The sequence below is a fragment of the Microtus oregoni genome, unplaced genomic scaffold (assembly GCF_018167655.1).
Source record: "Microtus oregoni isolate MIOR12 unplaced genomic scaffold, Mior012 000001F_ref0000356, whole genome shotgun sequence".
NCBI lineage: Eukaryota > Metazoa > Chordata > Mammalia > Rodentia > Cricetidae > Microtus > Microtus oregoni.
In genome coordinates this window covers 81,131,337-81,158,026 of record NW_024543060.1, presented here as the reverse complement: position 1 = coordinate 81,158,026, position 26,690 = coordinate 81,131,337, and the positions used below count along the sequence as shown (strand labels likewise).

General features: G+C 38.6%; 1 protein-coding gene across 3 annotated transcripts in view; it reads left to right on the top strand.

Annotated features, from left to right (window-relative positions):
- Atp2b1 (ATPase plasma membrane Ca2+ transporting 1) overlaps window positions 1–26,690 on the top strand; it is a 101,759-nt gene that overhangs the window by 67,479 nt on the left and 7,590 nt on the right. For all 3 annotated transcript variants that reach the window (XM_041669423.1, XM_041669416.1, XM_041669426.1), the window contains exons 6-18: window positions 2,806–2,946; window positions 5,471–5,509; window positions 6,248–6,409; window positions 7,605–7,819; window positions 10,116–10,358; window positions 11,621–11,862; window positions 14,682–14,919; window positions 20,550–20,729; window positions 21,330–21,417; window positions 21,793–21,899; window positions 25,163–25,354; window positions 25,574–25,787; window positions 26,177–26,388. In XM_041669423.1, coding sequence (XP_041525357.1) covers window positions 2,806–2,946; window positions 5,471–5,509; window positions 6,248–6,409; window positions 7,605–7,819; window positions 10,116–10,358; window positions 11,621–11,862; window positions 14,682–14,919; window positions 20,550–20,729; window positions 21,330–21,417; window positions 21,793–21,899; window positions 25,163–25,354; window positions 25,574–25,787; window positions 26,177–26,388 — 2,273 coding nt within the window. The remainder of the gene's footprint in view (window positions 1–2,805; window positions 2,947–5,470; window positions 5,510–6,247; window positions 6,410–7,604; window positions 7,820–10,115; window positions 10,359–11,620; window positions 11,863–14,681; window positions 14,920–20,549; window positions 20,730–21,329; window positions 21,418–21,792; window positions 21,900–25,162; window positions 25,355–25,573; window positions 25,788–26,176; window positions 26,389–26,690) is intronic.

Below are 26,690 nucleotides of genomic sequence, written 5' to 3'. Positions count from 1 at the left end.
TTCGTAAGAGTAATAACATCAACGAAGGTTATTTGGTATTGAAATTGAAAGGACGATGAAAACAATTGCAAGCTGCTACTAAAACACTAAATGAAAAGATACCAGAATGCCTCAGATTGTGTCTAAAAGGATGCTCAGTTTTTCTAATTTAAATTTCTGAGATTCCCTACTTTTAATCTTAAAATATCTTTAAATCATTTATGAAAGTACTTGTCAGAGCTATAGTGTTAGATTAACTTTTAATATTGGACTTGGGCCAAACGTTAACCTATTTGTCTTCAAATGTTCATAGAATGCTAATGTCTATAAATCGAAGATTTCTGCTGGTTTGATAGTTAATAACTTTAATAGCTTAGCAGCTGTATTTGTATTTTTTTCGGGCCTTTGTTAGCTTTATATTTTACTAGATTGAACATGACTTTATTGAACCAAAGTCAAACATACATATAATACCTTCAGAAGTTAAGTTGTAATCATAGCTTCAGAGCAGAACCTAAAATTAACCATTATCTTTTTAAAATTTGTAATTGTGATAAAAGCTTACTGCAAAAATAAAAAATAGTAATCATAATCAAGAGTAACTATACATTCATTTTTGAAAAGGTGTCAATTATTACATTGGAATGTCTTATCCAAAAAAAAAAAAAATCAAGATTTGGGGTCAGACAATGATGGCACATACCTTTAATCCCAGCCCTTGGGAAGCAGAGGCAGGTAGATTTCTGTGAGTTTGAGGCCAGCCTGGTCTACAAGAGCTAGTTCCAAGACAGACTTCAAAGCTGTCTCAGGAAAAACAAACAAACAAAAAACCCTCAAGGTTTGTATGCTGCTTGTCAGTATCCTAGCCACTTAGAGTGTTAATCCTATCTGAGTGTTTGATGTCCTTACAATTCATACAGTGGATGCATATCATCACTAGTATAAGAATAATATCTGTAAGTAACGTGTACTCATTTTACTACTACTCTGCCATGTTTCTAAGAAGCTAAAATCAGTGTTAACAAGGTAAGACCCATAATCTTCCAAAGGGGACAAGAGAGTCCCAGTCTTATCACTGAAGACTCCTTGGCTATTATGTTGGGTCAACAGAGATAGCCTTGTGCTGCCTTTATGGACTGCTTTGTATGTGTAGTTCATTTACCAAGTGCTTAGCTCTTTCAACCTGGTCCCTTTAACTGAGCTCCGGTCTTCTGACAAAGATGACTGACAAACGTTACATATACATGCCAAGATACCAAGAGAACTCAAAATTTCCATGTTCAAGAAAAGACTGAAATAACTTTGTACAATCCCTTATCACAGTACGGGTGGGAAAGTTTCTCTGCATTTATTTCCCTGTTCTAAAAATGTACCAAAACCATGACATGCATTTATTTTTAAATTTACTCTCATGATGCCATCTCTCACTGCTGTTCTTGGCTTCTTAAATTTAGATTTTTAAAAGCAGTGTTCGGTTAGTGGTGGGATAGGACCTGAAGAAAAACTGTTTACTTTTCTTGACCATGGTCACTGCTAACATTTGAGCAGATTTGGACTAAGGAAAAACAGAGCACAAAAACAAATCTGAAGAAACCCAGAATTGTTCAAAGAAATTGTCTTTTATACATGTTTATAAATATTATCCTGCTGAATTTTCTATGCTTACCTTTTATTTTCACTGACAACAAATGCAGTAATTAGTAAAACACTAAGAATGTAGGATGTGTTTTCTTGTTTGGTTTCTTAGCAATAACAAACCAAAGGCCTCGAAAGTTCACTTTGGATGATTTACCCAATAATTTGTAGCCAAATGTGAATCCTAGTGACTGACTGGAGTGCATACATGGACTTTACAGTCTTATTTAACAGATAACCCACCCCGACTTGATATATAAGACGGTGGGGGAAACTGGAGAGTATTAAGGAAATTGGTGGCCATAAGTATCTATTATCTTCTGACAGTACTAAATTGGATATTTGCCTTGTTCTTGATAATTGTATAACTTAGGCCAATTTCTAGAAAATTATAATAATGTTTGTCAACTTGAAAGATCGTTGTGAAGGACATGATCTGAAATCATTGTTCCTATCTATGTTCCTAGCTGCCTGGATTGGAATTTTATGTTAGAGTTGTAGTCAAGAAAATTGAGAAGGTTGGTTAGTGTCAAATGAAGATTCAGGGCTTGATCCAGTAGGCAGTGTTTAGAGTCAGAGATTACTGAATCCTAAGAAGGATGTTAAATTACACTGTAGGAATACTAAAACACGGGGATAAACTAGAGAGGCAGAGAAACAAGTTAGGGAGCTGTCAGTAACGTTGGCAAGCTGAGTTGAAAGCCTGGGTTAGAGGTTTAGGGTTGAGTATGAGAACATGTTTGTGCTGTGGAATTCTGGCCATAAGCATATTTCTGTTTGAAAGATATATTTTTTAGATGCTAACCCCCCTGCCCTTACATTCTTATGTTATAGCTAATACTGACTTCATTGAATACTCACACATTCCAAGCAATGTGCTAATTTTTCCCTTATAGGCTTTTTTGAGAAATATGAGTTGTATTACATCTTAAGAAATATAGGTACTATAATCTGGTATTTTACACAAGGATTTGATGTGTTATTTTCCTTTTGTCACTTGGTAATAAAAGTTTAACCTCATGACTGCAAATTGCTTTAAGCACAAGAGTTTAAGATTCAATATATTAGTGTGCTTTTTAATATATTAGTGTGCTTTATTAAATCTTGTTTATTAAAAACAGTATGGCTGAAATTTGAAATTGTTGGAGGGAAAGCTATTATAATTTTTTACAAAGTTCTCTGTTGTTATAGGTACTCATGTAATGGAAGGCTCTGGAAGAATGGTGGTTACAGCTGTAGGTGTGAATTCTCAAACTGGAATTATCTTTACCTTACTTGGAGCTGGAGGTGAAGAAGAAGAAAAGAAAGATGAGAAGAAAAAAGAAAAGAAGAGTAGGTGTAGTAGTTGGCTGTAAGAATTGGTATTTGGAATTAACAGTGACTGGGAATCTTCAAAACTGGTCCTGAAATAGAGCTCTTTCATGAGACTGTAATATGAAAATGTAATGTAATGTTAATTATCTGATGCACTCTCAAGAGCAAAAATGGTTTTCATTAGTGCGCCAGGCCCCTCTACCACAGGAAGAGACAGAGTCAGCATACACTTAGTAGTACTTCAGTTTGGGCTTCATCCTGTTTCTTCTCTGCTCATTTGATCATCACTATGAATTCAACTCTCCCTTCCTGCTCTCGCTTGGTCTTTAATCTTCAGATTTTTGCCTTTCTGGTGTCCATTCTATACATACATGGTAAATGTTTGCACGCAGACTAGGGTTGCACTTTGACACTTTCTGCTTGTCTTGACATACTGACCCATCATTCAATGTCAAGATCTTTCATTTTGACTGTTTCTGCTGTCTCTCCAGGAGATCTGTCAGCAGACTTTGATAGCATATGGTTTATCCACAGAGCTCTTAGAACAAACGGATAAACAAACACACAGACATCTCAGAATGTAAGTTCAGGGTATGCCTCTTTAGAATGCCCTCCTGTACCATTTCCTGGTATCCTCTGCACTGTTCATCTCACTCAGAGGGACCTTTCAGGGACTCCTCTCCTTTGTCTTGGCAGCAGTTAGTGTCCTGTAATCATTTGGATTTATTTAATTTTCATTAGGATGTAAGCCTATATTTTGGTTTCTTGGGTCTTTTAAGATCTAAAAAAAATTGCCTGGCTAAAATTCTGGCTTGCCGTACTCTATCATAGTTTTTAATCTGTTGTTTTTTGGGAGTTTGTTGCCGTGGTTTATCATGCTGAGCCTAGAACCCAGAATCAGACCCACAGTAGAGGTGCATGTTTGCATGAACTATTTTTAAGCCAGGGTTTCATATTCTGCCTTGGGCTAGTTTAGAATTCAGTGGGTAGCCCAGGTTGACTTGAACTTGAGGCAGTCATCCTGCTTGAAAGTACTGGTATTACAGACAGGAGCCATGGCACCTGGTTTGCCTCAGAGCCCCTAATAGTTTCATGGGTTGTTTGGTTTTTTTGCATTGTATTTTCATGTGAAGTTCTTATTTTAAGTAAAATGTATTAGAAAATTTCTTTAGATTGAGAGTGTAGCTCAGTGTTAGAGAACGTCATGGCATGTGTTCATTTCCCAACACCAGGGGTGGGACAGGTGAAATGTTGTGCCTCAGGTTGAGGGTGGCTAGCCCCTTGTTCTAGATTTCTCCACTTCAGTACTGCAGGCAGCCCTTGATGAGCCACCACAGGCTTCTTGAAATCTGGTAGCAGTGGTTACTGAGTGGTTTGCACACTCCATCTTCATCTGTCTTACTCTTACTGCTAGGAAACTGACCTCATGGAGGGTTGTGTAACTTGATCAGGTAGCAAGTGTGTGATCAAACTCCTTTTGCTCTTTCCTCTCCTGATACACAGGAGTCGAACATCATTGGATCCTATAAAAAAGAAGTGTGTTAATGACTGATCTTTCTGACCTTACAGAAACGTTTCTGATAAGCCCTGTCCCCCAGTGTCTTTTCCAAGTGCTTTTATTAGTCCAGCCTGGAATAGCCCTAGGAATTAACATCAAAACCATTGTTTAGCTTGTTTTACTTTTTGCTTCTCTCTCCTCCTTCCCTCCAACTCTCCTATTCTCTTGACTACTTAGTCGTCTAATCAGACACAGCCCAGGCTAATCTGTCTCCATGCCCTGTCCATTTGCTTGCCAGCATAGAATGTAGCTTTCTCCTGTCCAGGCCTGAGCTCACTGACGGTAGCTAGGTGTTCTCTTACTATCGCTTCATCTAGCCCAAGCTTCTGTTCTTTCCTGACGTATGTTCCAGGTTTCCCAGCTTGAAGATGCTCTTCTTGATAGTGAAGTTGGAAGGAAACAGGCTGGTTTGCTTGTTCCAAACAGTAGACCTGCCCGTTCCCTTCTTGATTATTGCCTCAGACGCGTGACGTCTCTGTGTTCTGTGATTCTAAGCTAATTTAGGGGGTTTCTTTGACTGGTAATCATCCTGGCATATTAATATTTGCTTTTACTAACTTGCCTCCCTGTCTTTTACATCTTCTCATTCTCATTCCCACTATAGCTCCCCTGTATGCCTGTTTTCTTTTTATAGCATCCCTCCCTTCCTCCCTCCCTCTCTATCCTCTCCTTTTCTGCTTTCTCAGGGTTAGGTCTGTATTTAGCTTGTCAATCTCTTGTACCATATTCGGGCTTATAACTTATAAAAGAATAAAGTCTTGTGCAGAAATACAGTATGCATGCCCTAAATTATTTTGGAATATTCTCCCGTGGTAAGATGTAGGAAGTGATTGACGCAAGTCAACAAACTGGTGTTTTCTTTTTGTATACTTGTACACCATTGTGTAACAATTCCCTTATAGAAATGTGAACTACCTCTGCATAATTTAGCATGGCCGTATTCATTTCTTTTGGAAAGCTTTAATTCCCATTTTGTTCCTACAGATAAGAAACAAGATGGAGCTATTGAGAATCGCAACAAAGGTAAATTGAGGAAAAGAAAAAGTACAGTTAGCTTGTTTTCGTTATCCCCAAAAATAGGTCTGCTGTGTACTATATTTATCCAAAATTAGGGTACATGTGGCAGGGAACATCAGCAATGTTAGCTTGGGTTGCCCTCTGTTGCCAGTGCCGTAGTCATGCTGTTTCTACGGTCTTAAGAGGGTGTTAATTATGACTTCTGCTACTATGCTTAGGTAGCTTTCCACATAAGGGTTTCAAGTGTTCTGACATACTTGAAATGTTACTATGTAGTTGGTAGAAAATATAATTGTATATAGTTGGTAGCAAAAATGCCTAAGAATCTGTAGAGTGTAAATTATATTTAAAAGTTTATAAATATGTATATTTTTATATATGAAATCATATCTAATATTCTGTATTGATCGTAAGTTAATCAGAGGGATCTGTAGTCTTTGGATATGGCCTAATCCCTAACATCGCATGAAAAGAAATTAGTATTCTTAGTTCTTTATTTAAGGACTGTGTATAGCTCATTCCTATCACTGAATGTGGCATTCTGAAATCTGGAACAGTACCACAGGTTAATGTCACTGTTGTCTTATTCTGTCGGTGTAGGTACTCCCATTACACATACGCACAGAGCACTGGATGTTTATGGTTCAGCCTTTTTCCTGTAACAAACTTTGTAAAAAAAAAAAAAAAAAAAAAAAGTTAATCATGCCTTTAAATGCAGCAAAATTGTGTTTTTTCTGAACCTAGCAAAAGCCCAGGATGGTGCAGCCATGGAAATGCAGCCTTTAAAGAGTGAAGAGGGAGGAGATGGCGATGAAAAAGACAAAAAGAAAGCAAATTTGCCAAAAAAAGAAAAGTCCGTTTTACAAGGGAAACTTACAAAACTGGCTGTTCAGATTGGCAAAGCAGGTATGACCCGAGAATGGGTGTTGGTTCTGGAGTGCATCTGTGCTTTCCTACCTGAGAGGGTCTCTCAACACAGCGAGGACTGGAAATGGCACTTGGCAAGTGTAAAGGATGTTGGAGTTAGAATATTTTTTTTTTATTTTTGTATGGGGCTTTTTGATTACCATAGACACTCATAATGTGATTATGGCATATGGGCCATTACCCCTTCTGTCAGTGACCTGGTCAGTCAGTGATTAAGTTAAAATTAGTGCCTGAATTTGCTTAATTTACAAGGCCTTGTAATCGTCTTTAAACTTTTAGGGTCAGTAATGAAAAGGGACTATCAGGGAAGTGATTTTGTACAAATTATCAAACTTTAACAGTTTCTTGGCACACATTGTGCTCAGCCTTCTGTTGATTGGCTATGAAAAAAAATATATTTTTGTAAACATTTACTACTAGGGTATTAGACCCAGATATTTAGACCTGCTTTATGTTTTAATATTCATTTTTAAGAGGCTAAATAACAGAAGGGCAAATGTTTTGTAGTATATAGTTAAAGTTTATTTTTCTGGCTGGGCGATGGTGGCGCACGCCTTTAATCCCAATACTCGGGAGGCAGAGGCAGGCGGATCTCTGTGAGTTCGAGACCAGCCTGGTCTACAGAGCGAGTTCCAGGACAGGCTCCAAAGCCACAGAGAAACCCTGTCTCAAAAAAAAAAAAAGTTTATTTTTCTGAGTTAATGCATCAGTGAAGATAGATTAAAAGTAAATTAGGAAATGATCCAGGTAGTATACTTTTATGTGTATACTTTTAAACGTAGTTAACTTAATTTTGAGACTCTTAAGTTGACCGGCCTTCATGTATCTTTCAGAATGTTGAGCATTGCAAGTGCTAGCCTACGCTGATCTGTTGGTATTCTCTTGTATTTGCTTCTTGCTTTACCTGGGCCTTTCGAAGACAAGACACAGTTGTCAAAGAACCACAGAAGCTCCTCTCTTAGTCTCTGGAGTCAGGATTATACCTAGAAGCAAAACTTAAATCTGACAGGGGTCAGATATGATAAATGAAGTACAAATTGGAGATAACAGTTTCCCAGAAAAATTAAAATAGACATAACTTACCGAGTTATAAAATAGCCTTACAGTGCTAATACAGTTGGCAGTGGGTAGTGTCTGCACTTTTTAAACAATTGCCACTTTTCTGTCTTTAAAGGTCTGCTGATGTCTGCCATCACAGTTATCATCCTAGTATTATATTTTGTGATCGATACCTTCTGGGTCCAGAAGAGACCGTGGCTTGCTGAGTGCACACCAATCTACATACAGTACTTTGTGAAGTTCTTCATTATTGGAGTTACCGTTCTAGTAGTTGCTGTGCCCGAAGGCCTTCCACTGGCAGTCACAATCTCACTGGCTTATTCAGTCAAGGTTCGTGGGAATAGTTGGTAGACATGATGTTTAAAGCCTTGGCTGGTTTAGAAAATGCATACCCGGTAAATCCTTTTCTGGTCTGGAAAGTGGAGGGTTTCCATATCCATAAAAGTGCAGGTAGTGATTTCACTATTTCTGTGTACAGCAACCTGCTCACTTCGTGAAGAGCAGCAGCTTGGTGGGGTCTTACCCTCCCCACCTTCCCATCCGTAAAATCAAGGCCAGGATATGTGCAGGTTAGAATACTGCACAAGAGCGAGGGCATTTTACTTGAGACCAGTTCCTGAGGCCACATGTTTCTACTTTTCTGTTCCTACAGCGTAGTCTTCCCACTTGTGGGCAGGGTTTTATTTCCAAGAACAGTTCACATAGATGTACGTGTAAACCCTCTGACTCCCTTCCTGTAGCTGCAAAGTCCTGCTCGTTCTGGCCCTCGCTCTTGTCCCTGTCAGTGCTCATCTGCCTCACTCTCCCTCTGCTCCAGTCTACCCTGCTGGTTTCTGAGTATTCCTTCTACCTCTTTTCTTCCATTTCAGCTTTACGGGTTACACTTAACACAAGAATGCTGCTCTTGTAATTCATGAAGTTATTTGGCTAATAACATTTCTGATGGGGAAAAATCTAACCAGTCAACTTCTGTGCTTACATTTTTCCTTCAGTATTCCAAATGTTTTACAAATGGCCAGTCATAAGAATGTGTCTTGCTTACTGTTTGAATTTTTTCTTAATTTACTGTGTCTGTGCATTTGTGTGCATGTAGAAGTCAGAGTACAGCTGGCTGGAGTGGATTCTTTCCTTCTGCCTTGTGGGACCCTGAGATCCAACTTAGGTCACTAGGCTCGATAACAAGCCGCTTTTTTTGTTTGGTTGGAGGTTTGTTTTTCAAGACAGGGTTTCTCTGTAGCTTTGAGCTTGTCCTGGAACTAGCTCTTGTAGACCAGGCTGTCCTCAGACTCAGAGATCTGCCTACCTCTGCTTTCCGAATGCTGGGATTAAAGTCGTGCGCCACCACTGCCTGGCTATAAGCAGCTTTCGCCCACTAAGCCACCTTGCGGGTCCCCACTCTTTATTTTCCTTTCAGGCATTTAACACAATTTATATAGTTAAAAAATTATAATATGATAAGATATTTACAGAACACAGTTTAACCATCTATTTGTACTTTTCTGGTGCTTTAAAACAATTAGAATAAATACTGATTTGACAAACCACCCACTTTACCAGTATTGTCATTAGTTCATTTTGTATAGTCATTAATGATGTTAATTTTTCAGTTCATCAGAAAGATACAGGTAAGCTGATTTGTGTTCCTTCAATAGAAGAGTGAGACCATTTTGCCTAAAGTCCTTTCAGCTTGTGTTAAATGTCTGTTTGGGCCTAATATGATCACCTTCTGTTTTTTCACGGTGCTGTGGTCTTTCTATATCTTGTCAGTTTCCTAAAATTCAACCTATTTCCTCTACTGCAGATTTTATACTTTCAGTTTCTTGTATCCAGATAATAAGTAACTTTGGAAGTATACATTTCTCTTTTCTATGCTTACTCAAAAACTGGGGTTTTGTATATTCTCCTTTGATTTTAGTTATGGGTGGAGAAGCATTGGAAATGAATTCTTGTAATCGTGTGTGTGTGTGTGTGTGTGTGTGTGTGACTTTAATTCAAATATCTTTTTCAGCTATTGTGAAAAGTCTTGGCATCTTTGAAACTGTCCCCCTTGGTTACAAATGAAAGCAGTGACATGCACTTTGATTCTAAGGATGAAAATTTCTAGCATTTGGATTGGATGCAAATGACTCGGTCATGTCTTTGAATGTTAACTCAGCCTGTAAAGGGGGAGGAAGCAACCACCATCACAAAGTTTTCATTTTCTCTGACTAAAGCTATGTTGTTGTTGGAAATTGCTGAGGAGTCTTTATCTTGTACTTAATGAGACTTGGTCCTTTGTCTTGCTTTACTTTAATTACTACTATACCTACAGGTGACGGTTGTGAAAGTAAGACATTTCACTAGCGTATCTCAAGCATGTAGCACCTAAATATAGATGCTGAGATCGCTTTTGGATTATGTAATGCATCAGTACCATGGTTGAAACCATTAAATGCTGGTAGTGTTCTCTTTGGCTTATTTGAGTAGGTCAAATATGTAAAATCCTTCCAGTGTTAAGCTGATATTTTTAAGCTGTGTTTGTATTAATTGATTTTATCATTGTAATGTAATGAAGTGATTGTCTTTCTGTGTAGTTTAACTGTTTTACATTGTTGGTTTTGTTTTGGTTTGGTTTTTGTCACTATAGAAAATGATGAAGGATAATAACCTAGTGAGGCATCTGGATGCTTGTGAAACCATGGGGAACGCGACAGCTATTTGTTCAGATAAAACGGGGACATTGACAATGAACAGAATGACAGTCGTCCAAGCTTATATAAATGAAAAGCATTATAAAAAGGTTCCTGAGCCAGAAGCCATTCCACCAAATATTTTGTCCTATTTAGTAACAGGAATTTCTGTGAATTGTGCTTATACGTCAAAGATATTGGTAAGATTTCTTTAATTTATATGCATGAGGATTATTGTTTATGATATGATTAATATATGATCTGTTACTTCTTTATTATTACTGTGTCTGTGTGCCTGGTATTGTGTGGGCACCTGTGGAGGTCAGAGGTGGAAGTGGTCTCTCCTTCTAAGTTTACTTGTGTTCCAGGAGTCAAACTTATGTTTCTGGGCGTGTACAAGTGTCATGACCCCTAAGCCATCTGCTAGCCCACACTTGTATATCTTTTTATCTTTAATTTCTGGTATTCAGAAACTTTGATGCTTTACAGTCAGAACACCAGGCTACAGTCTCATGTTTATTGTTAATTTGCAGTGGCAGGTATAGAACAAAGGACCTGTGTCTGTTAAGTCAGTGTCCTGCCCCCATTTTATTCCCAGCCCACACACTAATACTAAATTCATAATACTAAATTACTGTTACTACGTTCGTTTTGTAAAGGACCTGCTTGCCTTTCTCATAATAGAGCACCCAGTGTCAATTTAAAGAAATCCTTGAACCTACTGTCAGTAGCGTCCTTCATATAAGCTTGTTCCACTGTTTTATTTCTCAGTAGTTCCTACCCATAAAGTTGTCTTTAGACCTTTTAAAGGCTCATAAAGTAATCATAGATTCTGTGAGAACTTTCTTAAGGTATTCTCAACTTTGCAAGCTTCAAAATTTAAACAGAAAGTATAACGTGTGTTTCACTTTTTATTGTGTAGCAATTTCTTAAATCTTTGGGCAGAAATTATATTGCAAGTTGCTTAATGAGAACATGAATGGGTCTACGAGGAAGTTAGGAGAGTCTGGATCTTGCCATTTACTAGCAAAATGCCTGAGTTTTTACTTTCTATACTTACAAATAAGGGTTTGGTTTTGAATTACTTAATATATAGATACTCAATGAAAACAAAAAGAGAAAAGGAGTTAAAATTAAGTCCTATTGTGTGTGAAGAATTAACTATAAGATAGATACATCTTATGTCATTTAATTATAAGTCATAAGTCTCCTGTTTATATAGCTACTAAAGCCACAGCCATTGTAGCTGGAAAGCTTGACAGAAGTTCACTTGATTAGCAACTGGCTGTACTGTACCCTTCCCCAGACTCCTTTCTACCTTACATCTGTCCTTCTTTGAAATTCTCAGAAGATATTTTCTACATCATTTTGTTTCAGAAGCTATATTCTGTTTTACATTTTAAGTTAAATGTTTAATAGGGAAGCAAAGTAATGATAGCTTCTAACCCTTACTCTTTTACAGCCACCAGAGAAAGAGGGTGGATTACCTCGTCATGTGGGTAATAAAACAGAATGTGCCTTGTTGGGATTTCTCCTGGATTTAAAGCGGGATTATCAAGATGTTAGAAATGAAATACCAGAAGAAGCCCTGTACAAAGTCTATACCTTCAATTCTGTTAGGAAGTCCATGAGTACAGTCCTGAAAAATTCAGATGGAAGTTTCCGGATCTTCAGCAAGGGTGCTTCTGAGATAATGCTGAAAAAGTAAGTGTGAAGTGCTTAGATGAATAATCTGACTGACTATTGGGCATGAAATCCCACTGTGAGGTTGTTTCTTTCCTTTGTGAGCATCGTACATTTGATAACATCACAACTATTGCATACTTTCTGGTGTCCAGAGATCTGCCTGCTGTGTTTTGCCTCTCAACTCTGTAGCTTCTAATTTCTCAGCATTTTGCTCTAGGGAAAATAAGCTTATTACATTTAGTGTGGTAGTTTAAATAAGGTCAGCTTCATTGCTTTGAGTTTTTTTTAATAGATATTGATTCCAATATTTTATATAATCTTGAAAAATCTTTTGTTTTTTATTTGGTTGGCTTGGGATTTATTTATTTGTTTTTTGAGACAGGGTTTCTCTGTGTAGTCCTGGCTGCCTTGAAACTAGCTTTGTAGACTAGATTGGCCTTGAACTCAGAGATCCTCCTGCCTCTGCCTCCTGTGTGCTAGGTTTAAAGGAATGCACCACTACTGCCCAATTTTCTATTGATATAAATAGAAAGTCCCCATTTGTATCCAAGGGAAATTTATATTTCTATTTTATATGTAATCTTTGTTTCTTACTGTCCTTTATAGTTCCCTAGTTTCAAAGTTAACATTCCATATAGAAACATAATTTCCTATTAGCTATGTTATTACAGCTATTAAAATTATTTTTTATTCTAATAGAGAACTATCAAAAAACGTAAAAGCAATTTTGGAAAATTGGAGTTACTATTAAAGCATTTTGAATGTTTCTATTGTTGATTTACTTGTATATGGTTTATAATTTAATGTATTTTAATGTACGCTTGACACATTATAGTCTTAATAGCCTTAAGAGGTTAAGTAAATTTTTAAAAGCAGCTTTTGGTAAGCTGATAGAAGTTATTTTACTGTTTTGTTTTAGTTTTTGTTTTAATAAAGAATTTCATGTAGCTCAGGCTATACCCCTGTACCCCCATCTCCCAAATGCTGGGACTATAGGCATTTGCCACAATTCCTTCTTGGATCTAACCTAGGCTTCTTTGAGCTTTTAGAGGAGAGATTGCATTTAAAATGGGTGTGGGTATGAATTGAGAACTTCAAGGGGACAGGATGCAGTGTGCTGGAAAACATCTTCTTGTATAGCTAAGCAGGAAGTGAGAAGGTGTTGTGAGACCTAGATTACAATCATCTTTCATCTCTAGCACAGTTATGTAATTTCATTCAGTGTGACAGGGTAGGAACCTGTTGTAGACCTGGTTTACTTGGTAACAGATACGGTATTGGCAAAGGAGAGGTTTTTTTTTTTTTTTTAATCAAAGTCAATCAAACATTGACTCTTTCCTTGCAACTAATTAGCTTTGAAATCTGAGTCAGAATTTTTTTCTCCTTACTTTCCATTCTCCATTAGAAAAGGGACTGGCAACCAGCAGCTAAGCAATGCCAAGCCAGCAAATTCCTCCCATAGAGCTTGTTGTGTAGTAAGTGCACAGTAACTCAGTTATGTTTATATTCTGCTTAAAGACTTGAGTGTTAGAATGATTAGGTGAGAATTGAGAAACCAGGTAATACCATTAGAGCATTTGTCATCAAAGCGCTGTGTCTAAACGCTAGATGTGGTGGTGCATGTGTCTAGATGTGTATCCCCTAGCATTTGAAAGTCATGGACTACATAATGAAACCTCGTTTAAAAGACAGAAACAAGAAGGCTGTGACTGGAAGCCATTCCTGAATCAGGAACTGATTCGAGGTCAGGATGAAAGGAGCGACTGGTGCCGGGGATGGATGAAACGGCTGTTGCTGTCACATAGGAGCTCAGACTGGGAGATGAGAGCCACGGGAAAGAAGGGACGTGGATACAAAGGAATGAACACTCATTCCTCAGTACCACAGAGAGAAAAGAAACGTGGCAATTAGGAGGTGACAATGCTTTGGGGATGAAGAAGCCAGTGTTCACGTGAAATTTTCAAGTTACCTAAAACAGTTGGGGTAATGTTAATGCCAACTACACAGGCAGTGAGCAGGCAGCATTCAGTCTTGCGCACCAAGGTTAAGACACTTCAGCACTGACGAAAGCCTTAGAAAACAGAACGGTGGAGATTTAAAAGACACTTCCGTGGCTGGACAGTGGTGGTGCACACATTTAATCCTAGCACTCAGGGAGGCGGAGGCAGGCGGATCTCTGAGTTCAAGGTCACCTGGTCTGCAGAGCGAGTTCCAGGACAGCTATACAAACACAGAGAAATTTTGTCTCAAAAGAAAGAGAGAGAGAGAGAACCAAGACACTTCCATGGAAACATATAGAAGGACATCACAAAAAGAGGAATATAGAAGATGTGACTTCACTACGTACTAGGGGGAGTCTTGGAGTTAGTTTCACTAAAAATTAAACTATGTGATGTAATCTTTCTCTCATAAAATGCCTATTTTGATATTTTAACAAAAAGATTCTTTTTTTCTTTTGTGGTTAAAACAATATAGGTGATGAAATAATCTCACAGGTAAGGGGTTAATTTGAACTTACCCTGTTTATTTAAAAGGAGAAAATATTTTATGTAACCACTTGAGAATCTTTGTGAAAACGTTTTTAAAACAGCATTTCCCAAAAAAGAAAACCTAGAGACTGTCCATGGTAACTGGTTAAGAACCATAAATAAGAGCCATACAGGTGAGAACTATTTAGTCAAGGGGAGAGTAAACTAGTCTGTAAAATGCACCGTGTAAGATTCCCTCATTTCCTGATGTCAGATCCCATGAGCTCCCTTGCCCTTGCAGTTCTCTTAAATGATATCACCTCTTACTTTTGTTAATTATTGATATTTGCATCCATTGTTCCCTTGTAGGTGTTTCAAAATCTTGAGTGCTAATGGTGAGGCAAAAGTATTCCGGCCCAGGGACCGTGATGATATTGTAAAAACTGTGATTGAGCCAATGGCATCAGAAGGCCTGAGAACCATATGCCTTGCGTTCAGAGATTTTCCAGCTGGAGAACCAGAACCAGAATGGGATAATGAGAATGATGTCGTCACTGGCCTTACTTGCATTGCTGTTGTGGGGATTGAAGATCCCGTGAGGCCTGAGGTGGTGAACTCTCCTCTTCTACATGTGTGGGATCCTGTGCTATAGTAGATCTAGACATTAGCCATAACCAGTCTTCCAGTACCACTCCTGATGTTCCGTGATCTTTATTCTGTGAACCGAAGATGAGTGGAACCATAATGTAGCAATAATAAAATAGCATACAGTACCCTGCTGCTATCAGTGAAACAGCTGCCGCGGTATCCTGTATGGTTATAGCACAATAACCTAGCACAGTTAGGTTTTATTCTGTGGACTGGGACCTCTTGGTGAAGGCAGAAATGCCTGTGATACTGGCTGTGTGTATCTATTGTGTTCTTGAGGTGTGACAAGTACAACTGGAAAACAGGATTTTTGACTTTATTTAAATTTAAATATCTGCCACGTCTGATAGTAGGAAACACTAGATTTTGCCATTTAAATTAATTGAAATTTTTGTGTGCTTACTGACTTTTGGTTTTGAAGTGTATTCCAGACACTGTTCTATATACTAACGTCAGAAAGAGTTTAGATATCTGATCCCTGGCTTCAAAGAAGTCAGTATTTTGGGTAATAGTGGATATAGTATTTGATGTTAGTACGTTGCCAGCATATTGTATAATTGGAGACCAAGGGGTTATCAGCCTAATCTAAAGCAGTAGCATCTTTTTTATTGTTTTTTTCTGCGAAGTTCACATATAACTTCATTTAGTGCTTACCAGGTGGTTATATTATTAATTACTCTGATTTGACAGAGGAAAATATTGAGATATATGGTCTATGAACAATAGACAGTATATTCAAATCCCAGCTCTAACTCTAAAACAAAAGTTTAAAAGATCATTAAACTGTATTTCCCACTACAGGGTTTAAATAAAACTTAAAGGTTGATTAATTGTCTTGAGTCTCAGGGGATATGAGCTAAAGAAGTTAGGGCAGGGAGCCTTGGGAACATAGTACATCTAAGCAAAGAAGGAGCAAAGCAAAAAATACTTTGGTTCAATACATTATCAAGTCATTTATCCAACCGTTAATACTGGACAACCTTCTGAAAACAGGAAATACTGACTTCAGTGAGCAAAATCATGAGATAATGTATATTCTGGAAGAAAATACCCCAGTAGTACAAGGATGGATACCTGGACAGTATGCCACTGGAGAGGAAAGGCTTTGTGGAGAATACTGATGGTCCCTGCTCTCATAACCCTTATATTTTACATGGGGGACAGCTATGAGGATGAAAATGGAAGTTTAACATTAAATAGACCTCTTGTGAGAGCATCAGGGTTGTAAAGGATCTGCATGGGGTAATAAAATAAGGTAATTGAGGAAGACTATATTAAGAATTCGAGCTGAAATGAAATATGGTGGGTCACTAGGAGCCAGGCATATAAATAGCCACAAGAGCTTTCCAGGCTGTATTAGTCAGGGTTCTCTAGGGGAACAAAACTTACAGAATGAATCTATATGTATATAGAAAGGACATTCATTAGACTGCTTACACGCAGGCTGTGGTCCAGCTAGTCCAACAATGGCTGTCTACCAGTAGAATGGTATAGTAGTAGTTGTTCAGTTCACGGGGCTAGGAGTCAGTACGCACCAGCATCCTGAAGTAGGCTCTAATGCCAGTGAAGGAATGGACTTGCTGGTAAGAGGGGGAGCAAGCAGCAATGGGAACAAGCTTCCTTCTTCTGTGTTCTTTAGGTAGACTACCAGCAGAAGGTGTGGCCGATTAGAGGTAGATCTCCTCACCTGAAAAGAGGGTTTTCCCACTTTGAATGATTCAGTTAAGAAAATATCCCTCACTGTGACCCAGCTGCTTGGGCTTTAGTTCATTCAGAGGTAGTCAGATCAATAACCAAGAACTGCCATTACACAGACAGACAGCAAACAGTGCAGGGGGCTGCAGGGGAGAAAACTGTATTGAGCTGTATGAAAATGGAAAGGAAGCCAGTGTGCTGATGAATATAAAGAAGCAGGAGATGAGATTATCCGTGGCTTAACTAGACCGTAAGGCCTCTGAGATTTTCTACAATGCCAGTATTGTATCATTCTTTGTATGCTAAAATACGATTTTTAAGACTAGAAAGAGAGAAATAGAAGCAGAACACCCAGTGAAATTTTTACACCAGTCTCCAGCAATATTTGAACTGCAGTTTTGACAGGGAATGTAAAATGAAAGATGGCTTGATTAGGTAGACTAGTAAGGATGAATGGGTATGTTAGGTTTGCGTATTCTGGGTTTTGACCCTGTGGAAGTGTATGAGATGTCCTGTGTGTGTCAAGTAGGCATTTGGACCTATAAGCCACAAAATAGTACTGGAGAAAATAGGCTGGAGAAATTGTTTATGAGACAAAAAGAGATCCTGGGGAAAATACAATCATAGAAACTGGTAGAAGCTGAGAGCCAATAGAAACCTTACAAAGCAGGAGGAGCCAGTCTCTACCTTGCTTAACTTGATGAATGATAGAGGATATTTCCATGTCATAGAGTAAAACAACACAGTAGCTTGAGAGATCTCAGTTTGGGGTTTTGCAGTTTTGCAGTTTCACAGGCTTATCTGGCATCCAGGTCAATGATGATTGTCAATCTTTGCTGATAGGAAAATCATTCAGAGTTCTGTGCGTTGACTTGCAGCTTAAATCTTATCTAATGGAATACTTAGGATAGCTGTAACTACTGTCTATTAGAGAAACTCAAGTTTTCTTAAGTCCTTTATATTCTGGCATTTTAGCTGGGGGAGAGCTTTCTTTAAAATATACTAATTGGCCTTTCTTCATGAAATAAGATGGGTGTGTGGAGCAGATGCAGTGAGGAAGTTTGAACCAGCTTCCCTGATGTCTGACTGGTGCAGTTCTGAATCATGAGTCCTGATGGAAGCTACAGAACAAATCAGGTTTCCTGTAGCTGCCTGGGAACTTGTACAAGACATGTCACCTTGCTTTAATACCCAGCTTGTAAAAATGGAGGCAGTTTTTAAGGTGCAAGTTAGAAATGCTTTCTGTGTAATAGGCAGAAAACAAATACGAATTTATCATTATTAATCAACCTACTTAAGATATAATTCCTGAATCATCCCAATTTAAAGTGTGGTCTAATGGTTCTTCCTTTGCTTACCGAGAGTTATGCAGATGTCATGGCAGTCAGTCATGATAGCTCCATAGTCACTGCTACTCATCCCCCATTATGCCCACCTCGCAGCCTGTGGTGCCAGACCAACATTTGCCTGCTGTTTGTGCCTACATTTACGTACCTAGAACTTTAGAAAAGCTATTCTTCTTAGCTCATTGTAATTAAATACTGACTGGTCTACTCCTTGCAATTCCCCTACCTTTTAAACTAAGCCATGGTAACCAACATCCAATCTGCCCTTCATAAATAATACTCCTACACAGTTTTAAATCAGTCCCAATCTCTGTACTGTCTAAATGATCGTAGATGAGTTTCCAGTCAGAGATTTTGCTTAGATGTTTGAGCTAAAATGTGTCTTGAGCTTGTATGAGATATCAAGAGGTACATTATATAGACAATTGATCAGAATTTTATAGATCAGGTCTTGACAAAAAATCGATAACCTAAGCATCACTGGACCTCATATGGTACCTGGCACCCAGTAAACATTAGCTACAGTGAGTGTGGAAATGACTCCCCTCCAGTGATGCAGATAACTAAGAGTTGGCAGCATGACAAAAAAAAAAATAACAATATAAACCTGTAAACTTAGATACATATTTAAGCTGTTCATAATTATTTATGTGTTCCAAGACTATCAGATACCGTGCTATTTGTGCCACCCTTGAAAAGCATCCCTGTGATAACTGTTTCTCCAGAAGCATTTAATTCAGAAGCACGGTAAATACTAAGCTCTGTTTATTTACCAGGTACTTAAATGTGTAAATTAATGAAAGAAATTGCTTTGGTGATTTTAAGATAAAGTAAAGGTCCTGCCTTAGAAACAGACTTGCTGAGGACATGAAAAAACAAGTATCTGTAATATGATGGGGTAGCCACTAATAGCGATATTTAATGGTAAGATGAAGGCCAAGTTTGTTTAGGTAGGTAGCTGCAACAAAGGGATGTCTAAACTGGACTTGGAGTAGTCACAGGTAGGCAGCTCCCTCCTCTGCATGTGTATGTATGTGAGGTGGTATACATTGAGAGATTATACACACAAAAGAGTTTCTCCTTTCTCTTGAATTGTCAGCATTCGACTCTCTTCATTCTTCCATAAAAAACAAACCAGACAAGCTCTGAGTAACACTTTGATTAAGCTTTTGTTCTTGGGTGTGTCATTATTGGCATATTTTCCTCATCGCTGCTGGCTGCGTGGCCCCGAAGCCATTTAAATTCACAGCCTCTGCTCTAGTAGGATCTGTGTGGATTTTCTGACTAGAAGACAGAAAAGAATTTTTTAAGCAACTACAGTAGCAGAAGCACACGCTGCCGCGTCGGTCTGTATGTAGTAGAGGAAAGTTTTAGTAAATCTAGAAAACCTCTCCTGAGGCCATCTGTTCTCTTCAGTACCGAGAGCCCTGTGCTTTGTGTGTAACCGCTGAGGAGTCGTGCGTATTTTTAACATGTGTTGCTATGGTAAAAAGAATTCTACCATACAGTCGACAAGACTTTTAAAGAAGTAACAGAGAGATAGGGACTGCAGTTAAAGCTGTTTCAGTAAGCCCTAGGGATCTACCTGACTCAGGAGAAGTTTGAGAGAGAATCTGTAATGACGTGTTGGTCCTTAATGGAAGCATCGGGAGGAAATGAAAAGAGAATTAGAGTCGACTCCCAGGTTAGTTTAGAAAGCATACTATACACCAAATTGTGATGCCCACTTTGTAGACAGAACCTGGGATAAAGCTCTCAGAGTGTGAAGAAGGGTGTGGATTTTAAAGTCATTAGCTCAGAAATGGTTGGGAAGTAGATAAAAGAACTAGAACAGGGCTGGAGAGATGGCTCAGAGGTTAAGAGCATTGCCTGCTCTTCCAAAGGTCCTGAGTTCAATTCCCAGCAATCACATGGTGGCTCACAACCATCTGTAATGGGGTCTCTTCTGTAATGCCCTCTTCTGGCCTGCAGGCATACACACAGACAGAATATTGTATACGTAATAAATAAATAAATATTTTTAAAAAAAGAGAACTAGAACAGTGGCTTTCAACCTGATGTAGGAAATATTATACAACCCCAACCATAGAATTATTTTTGTTGCTGCTTCATAACTTCAACTTTGCTACTACTGTGAATTGTAATACAAATATCTGATAGGCAGGATATCTGATATTGACCCTCAGGTTGAGACTCACTGGATTAGAAGAAAGGAAAATAAGTGAGCCATCTGTAACTAAATGTCCTACTCAGGTATCCACTAGACAGTAAGCCTGAGTCATTGAAAAACTACCACATAAGAATCGCCTGATGGTTTCCAGGAAAGAAGCTTTTAATAGCATTGAGAAGTTAGTATACAGAGTGAGGTTGGCAGCTGAAAATGGCTGGCAGTAATAGAAGAGAAGACATTATTGACAGGGAGTGAAGAAAGTTTGGGCATCTTGAGATAAAGTTGTCAGTTGTGAGTTTGTGAGATCATATTTGTTCAATGCTTTTCTTTGGAAATAATAATTTTCTGTCCTAATAATTTTTTTCTTGTGTCATCCAGGTACCTGAGGCAATAAAGAAATGTCAGAGAGCTGGAATTACTGTGCGCATGGTCACTGGTGACAATATTAATACTGCTCGGGCTATTGCTACCAAATGTGGTATTTTACACCCAGGGGAAGATTTCCTTTGCTTAGAAGGTAAAGATTTTAACCGAAGAATACGAAATGAAAAAGGAGAGGTAAGAATTTTTCCAAGTTTTAAATTGATATGTTTAGTGTATTTAGTAATTTCTTCAACCAGTACATACTGAATCTACATTCTTTGTTAGGCTCTCTACATCAGTAATGCTGTTCAGAAGCAAAGCCGTCTTGCAGTCTAGGAGACAGGAGCAGTGGTTCTGAAATGGCTTACATGTGGCAGGAATGCTTTATGAAAGGAGTTAGGTGTAGACTACTTGGTACACACAGGACTGCCGAGAGTAGCAAGGTGGGCAGCCAGAGCGGACGTGAAGTGGAAGTTAGGAGGCCGTCTTCCTCAGAATTCTCATGCCTTTTCATAGGTAGTGGGGGAATTTTTCAAGATTTGGCCTCAACTTCTTGTACATGAACCAGAGCCACCAAGTCAGCCTGTTAAAACAGATTTTTTTTTTGACGCCCCAATCAAGAATAGTATTTGTTTGACCTAAGGCCCTGCCCAAGAATTGCAATTCTGAGACGTTCCAAGGAGTTTCTATTCCTCTTTGGACCATGAGTAAAGAACCACTGGTAACATGGCAGCTAGCTAATTGAGAATTATAAGACGAGTTTTGGCACATTTTAACCTTGATAAAAATTTATAGATTGAACAAGAAAGGATAGACAAGATTTGGCCAAAGCTTCGAGTACTCGCAAGATCATCTCCCACCGACAAACACACACTGGTTAAAGGTGAGTAAATTGTGTGACTCTCACGGTTCTCAGCACAGAAACGTGTTCTGCTTTCTTAAGCTAAAACAAACCCTGATTATTAAGTTGAATCGCAAATAGCATTTTGTAGTAAAATGTTGATATATTTTCTTCTGATATCTTGGGAAAGTTATGTTCGCCTTCAATGATTAGTACTCACCTTCAGTAATTAGTACTCCTAATATAGCCTTAGCTTCTAGAATTGATCTTTGCTTCATAGCTAAGCAGTGTATATTTTTATGTTTGTTTAAATGTATTTTTAGCTTTGAGTCTCTGAAATGGACTAGTGAGGCTATTCCACAGAATCACCTATTCGCTGAAAGGGTTTTAGAGCACTGATATTTGCTTCTCTTTAAGGTATAATTGACAGCACTGTCTCAGAGCAACGCCAAGTCGTAGCTGTAACTGGCGATGGTACAAATGATGGCCCTGCACTAAAGAAAGCAGATGTTGGATTTGCCATGGTAGGTGCCTACTTACTCAAATACTTGTATACAGTTTGCTAGCTGGGTTGTCTGCTTGTTTGCTGCCAAAATTACTGCTGATTTTAAACCATGTTCCTCAAAATTAGTTTAAGAGATATAGGATAAGCCTAAGTGAGTTTATAAACACAATGGTTTTCTATGCTAGCTTTATGAGATACTGTGAAGACTAGCTAGAAGATGATTTCTTTGGACAACTGTTAACAATATACATTTGCTTTGTGCACTGAGGAATATTTAAACATTCATCAGCTCATCTACAGCCACCTTCTTAAGCAAACTTGTAGCAGTGGTGACCTCACAGCTTTTAAAGAACATTTGGATGCCATCATTTTATATAGTCATACAGTCTCCTGTGTGTACAAAATAACGTGTTTCATTATGACATGCTCACACGTGCATATAACGCGCTTTGCTCATATTCACACATAACCGTTGCCCTCTTACTTTCTCCTCCCCCTCTTGCTAGTCCTTTACCCTCCACAGTTTGCCCTCGTATTTTGATGCCTTTACATATTTTTTTTTCAATCTAAATTTCACATACAAGAGAGTTGCTTGGGGGGGTGGGGAGTTGCTTGTTCTTTAACTGAAGTGTTTTCTTTACTCTTCGTCTTATTTTTAGAAATTAATAGTCCATAATCCTTCCTAATTGTCAAAAACAGAATTTAACAAGAAAAACTAAGTATCTGAATATTTTTGTTTAATATACAGCCCAGTCTTTATTTTTTGCATTGGGCTGGAAAGTTGTACATTGGGCTACAAAAAAATCTCTTCTGGAGAGCTAATTGTTAGCCTTAATGTGACTGTCCATGGCCATTGTAGAAATGCTAATTTTCTTAAGAGGTGCTAAATTTGCCTCCTTATCTAAAGTACAAGAGACATTGAATTCTGACATAAAGCCTGACACTAAGGATTCATGGTATGAAGATGTTTCTGTGCACTGGTGTGTGCTGGTGTAATTGTTCTCCAGTATTCTGTTGCTAAAATAGAGATTTACAAGAAGGGTCATGGTAGGGTCTAATTAAAAGAGATAGTAAGAAGAAATATATAAATTTGCCCTCAAGTAAAAGCAAAGATTGCAAAGGTTACAAGGACTCTCACCCTACCCTATATCTAGACAGATGGATTGACATGAAATGTTGAAAACTTGTGATAAGTTCCAGTTGTGGGCTAAGCAGTGCTTACGGACTCTGCCTTGTGCTCTTAAGCACACAGCATCATTCCAATTCAGGAGCGTTACGATCACCAGTTGTTGTACCTACTGTGACCCTGACAGCTAACTAGGATGGCAAAACTAGTTTCATAGAACATATGATCTTTTTCCTCAAAACCTGGGTATAAGACAGGTGTTCAAGTTAGCAAAACTTAACCAATACGAAAAAAATACAGTACACAGGATATGTTGGTAGTGGGGTTTACACAACTTAAATTTGCTTCAAAAGTAAAGAGAAGGAGTAAGTCCTTGGATGATTTGGTCATGTAACCATTTTTGCTAAAACTTGATATCTGATAAAGTACGAGTCAGTTTAGATACGTGTGTGCAGGTAGTCACACTGAGGAACTCACTAAAAGCTGATGTCTATTTTGATCCCAAGTTCCCAAACGTATTTGTCTGTAGAATTAAGTTTTCTTTGAATACCCACTTCCCTTTTAAGCTGTCTCTTAAGTTCCTAAGAATTTAAACAAAGAAAGAGATTTGCATTTGCAGCCTCTAAGAATGGCTGGAGTTTAGTTCGGGGACTAAAAATTTAAATCATACTTGCTTATAATTGAATATTTTGAGTACAGCTCCATTTCCCCTTTTTAAAAAAGTTTGGTATCAAATGCTCCTACCATGTGCCATTTCTTTCACCTTAGTTTCTGACTCCAAAAGGAAACGACTATTTTAGCTCTTTTCCCCCACATATATGAACCATTTGATTCCGGAACTTAGTCAGCATACAAAGCATTGACTCCTGGCTTTTCCTCAAGGAAGGTGAGGGCTCCACACTTAGCAGACAGCAGGTGCACAGGCACAGCACCGCATTTGCTCCATGTGCATTCACGTTCCCCCTGCCCACCACTCCTCCGTAGTACCCCGTCATCACTTAGATTAGCCCAGTCTTTGTTGTGACTGTCAGTGCTGGTCCATCCTGAGCCACATGAACTCCTTTTTTGTTATTCACTTAATGTTTTCCATGTTTTAACATACTTGGCACACACTCATTCCCAGAGTCCCTTTGCAGTGACTCAGAGTCAGTTGGTGGTCAGTTTTACCATAGCAATCCCTCTGCCCCACCTCTTGACCTGCTGTAACCTGGCATTGGAGTGGAAGTGACAGCTTGCCTGGATGTATGAATTTGAGAGAGCTCTGAGGATCTGCTTACCTTGTCCTGGACAGTACAAGAGATAGATATTACCTGTGACTCCTGGAGCTCATTGCTTCTGCCTGTTTTAAACTTTATACAAAATCACATGTATTGCGTCCATCTTTTGTTCCGAAGATTATCTATGATGTTTGTAGGTACAATTAACTTGTTTTTATTAACCCACAGTCTGTTCATCTGCCCATTCTACTGCTGACAGTGTTGCTAGTCTGAGGCTTCTCATTGCTTCTTCAGTGTCTTCAGGTCTTCAAGAGCGCCTCTCATTTCATGTCTGTTTCTAAATGTTCCCTGAAGCTACAGGGCCTGAGCCTCATAGGAACTTTATAATGGGGAGAAAAGTCTTCCCTGCTTTCCTTGCTCCCTGCTGCTGGCTTAAGCAAATTCCTCAGTCTCCTGAGCTGTTCGCCATTCATCATCTACTTCCAGTTCCTATAGTTTTCTTTCAAACAGTTCTTTCTTTCACGTTTAATCACTTTTAATATTCTCAAAAATTTTTTAATGTTTTAAATTTGAGAATTGATACATATGTACGGTGTATAATCATATCCACCCTTCCTGCTTCTCTAATTCCTCCAGCATGCCTCCCTCCCAAGTTCAAGTCCTGTCTTTTCTGTTAGTGTGTTTAATACACCTTCTGTATGACTTGGGAAGAGACGTCCCTTTGTTTGCAACACTACTTGCATTTTGCTTTTCATGCTTCATTCTTTATGTATGGTGTCGACTAAGCCCGGATGTCTTTGTCAGTGGCATCCTAAGATTACAGTATTATCGTCTTTTAGCATAAATGTAATTATTTTTTATTAAGTATAATGGTGCACATTTGCATATGTACAAATTATATTTTAAACATTTAGTCTAATTCACAGACTTTTTTAACAGGGCATTGCTGGAACTGATGTGGCTAAAGAAGCATCTGATATTATTCTCACAGATGACAACTTTACAAGCATTGTTAAAGCAGTTATGTGGGGACGAAATGTCTATGACAGCATCTCAAAATTCCTTCAGTTCCAGCTTACTGTTAATGTAGTAGCAGTGATTGTTGCTTTCACGGGCGCTTGTATTACTCAAGTAGGTGACTGTTAATATTTATTTTAACGCAAAAATTATATGATCTACCCTTTTAAAGTCTTTAAGTATTTAAATAAGATGAAGCTTTATATTGTAGGTTAATTAACATAAAATGTAATCTGTTTTGTTCCTTAAGTCTTTGTAATCCTAAAGGCTTCCTGAAAGTCGCTGCCTTCCTCAACAGTTGTGAATGTCTATTAGGAAGCCTGTCTTTTCTAGGACTCACCTCTTAAGGCGGTGCAGATGCTGTGGGTCAACCTCATCATGGACACACTGGCTTCCCTGGCCCTGGCAACGGAACCACCCACTGAGTCACTCCTGCTCCGGAAGCCTTATGGCAGAAATAAGCCTCTCATCTCACGGACAATGATGAAGAATATTTTGGGTCATGCATTTTATCAGCTCGTGGTGGTTTTTACACTCTTATTTGCTGGTAAGAGTTCAGTTCAGCTGTTTCTGTTGCATATTACTATCACTCAGCATGCCTTAGTGTGGCAGAATTTTCACAAACATCAATTCTATTCCTGATTTTATGTTAAGTTTTTACTTGCTTTTCTTGGTGCCCACTCCGTCTGGGGAGGTTGATGAGGTTGGTGGGGAAGTAGAGAGTCTTGACTTTTATCCAGGCTCCACCACTCTTAGATGTGTGATCTTGACATGTCTCCATGGTGCCGGGGGTTTCCCTTTCCTTATCTGTAGAACAAAAACAGCACCAGATAATCCAGTCCAGACCAAGGCTGGCCAAGCTTTGTTATCATGCACTTCATGAAACACATTGTGTTATTTCAGTGATAATTACAAAATGGTGACGTTTCATTTCAGGAGAGAAGTTTTTTGATATTGACAGTGGAAGGAATGCCCCTCTGCACGCTCCCCCCTCGGAACATTACACTATTGTGTTCAATACCTTTGTGCTGATGCAGCTTTTCAATGAAATAAATGCACGGAAAATTCATGGTGAAAGAAATGTGTTTGAAGGAATCTTTAATAACGCCATCTTCTGCACGATTGTTTTAGGCACCTTTGTGGTACAGGTGAGTAAGTAGAAAAGATAGTTTAGGCTATATGAGACATATCCCTACTTAGCAGATAGCCCAAGCTGGGAGGGAGCTTCCATGTAATGACTGATGTCTGCCCAGCTTCATGTTGATTTAGTGTATGGTCTGGAGACTATGGCAGCTTGACCCAACCTTCTCAGAAGTCACTCCCACAGCTGCCTTCACAGACACCTTCATTACTTTCGAATATAAAGTAAAGAATTACTTTTAATGAGACCAAATCAGCCAGTCACATAATTATTGGTTTTCCCTAGTACTTTTAATGCCTTCCTTTCACA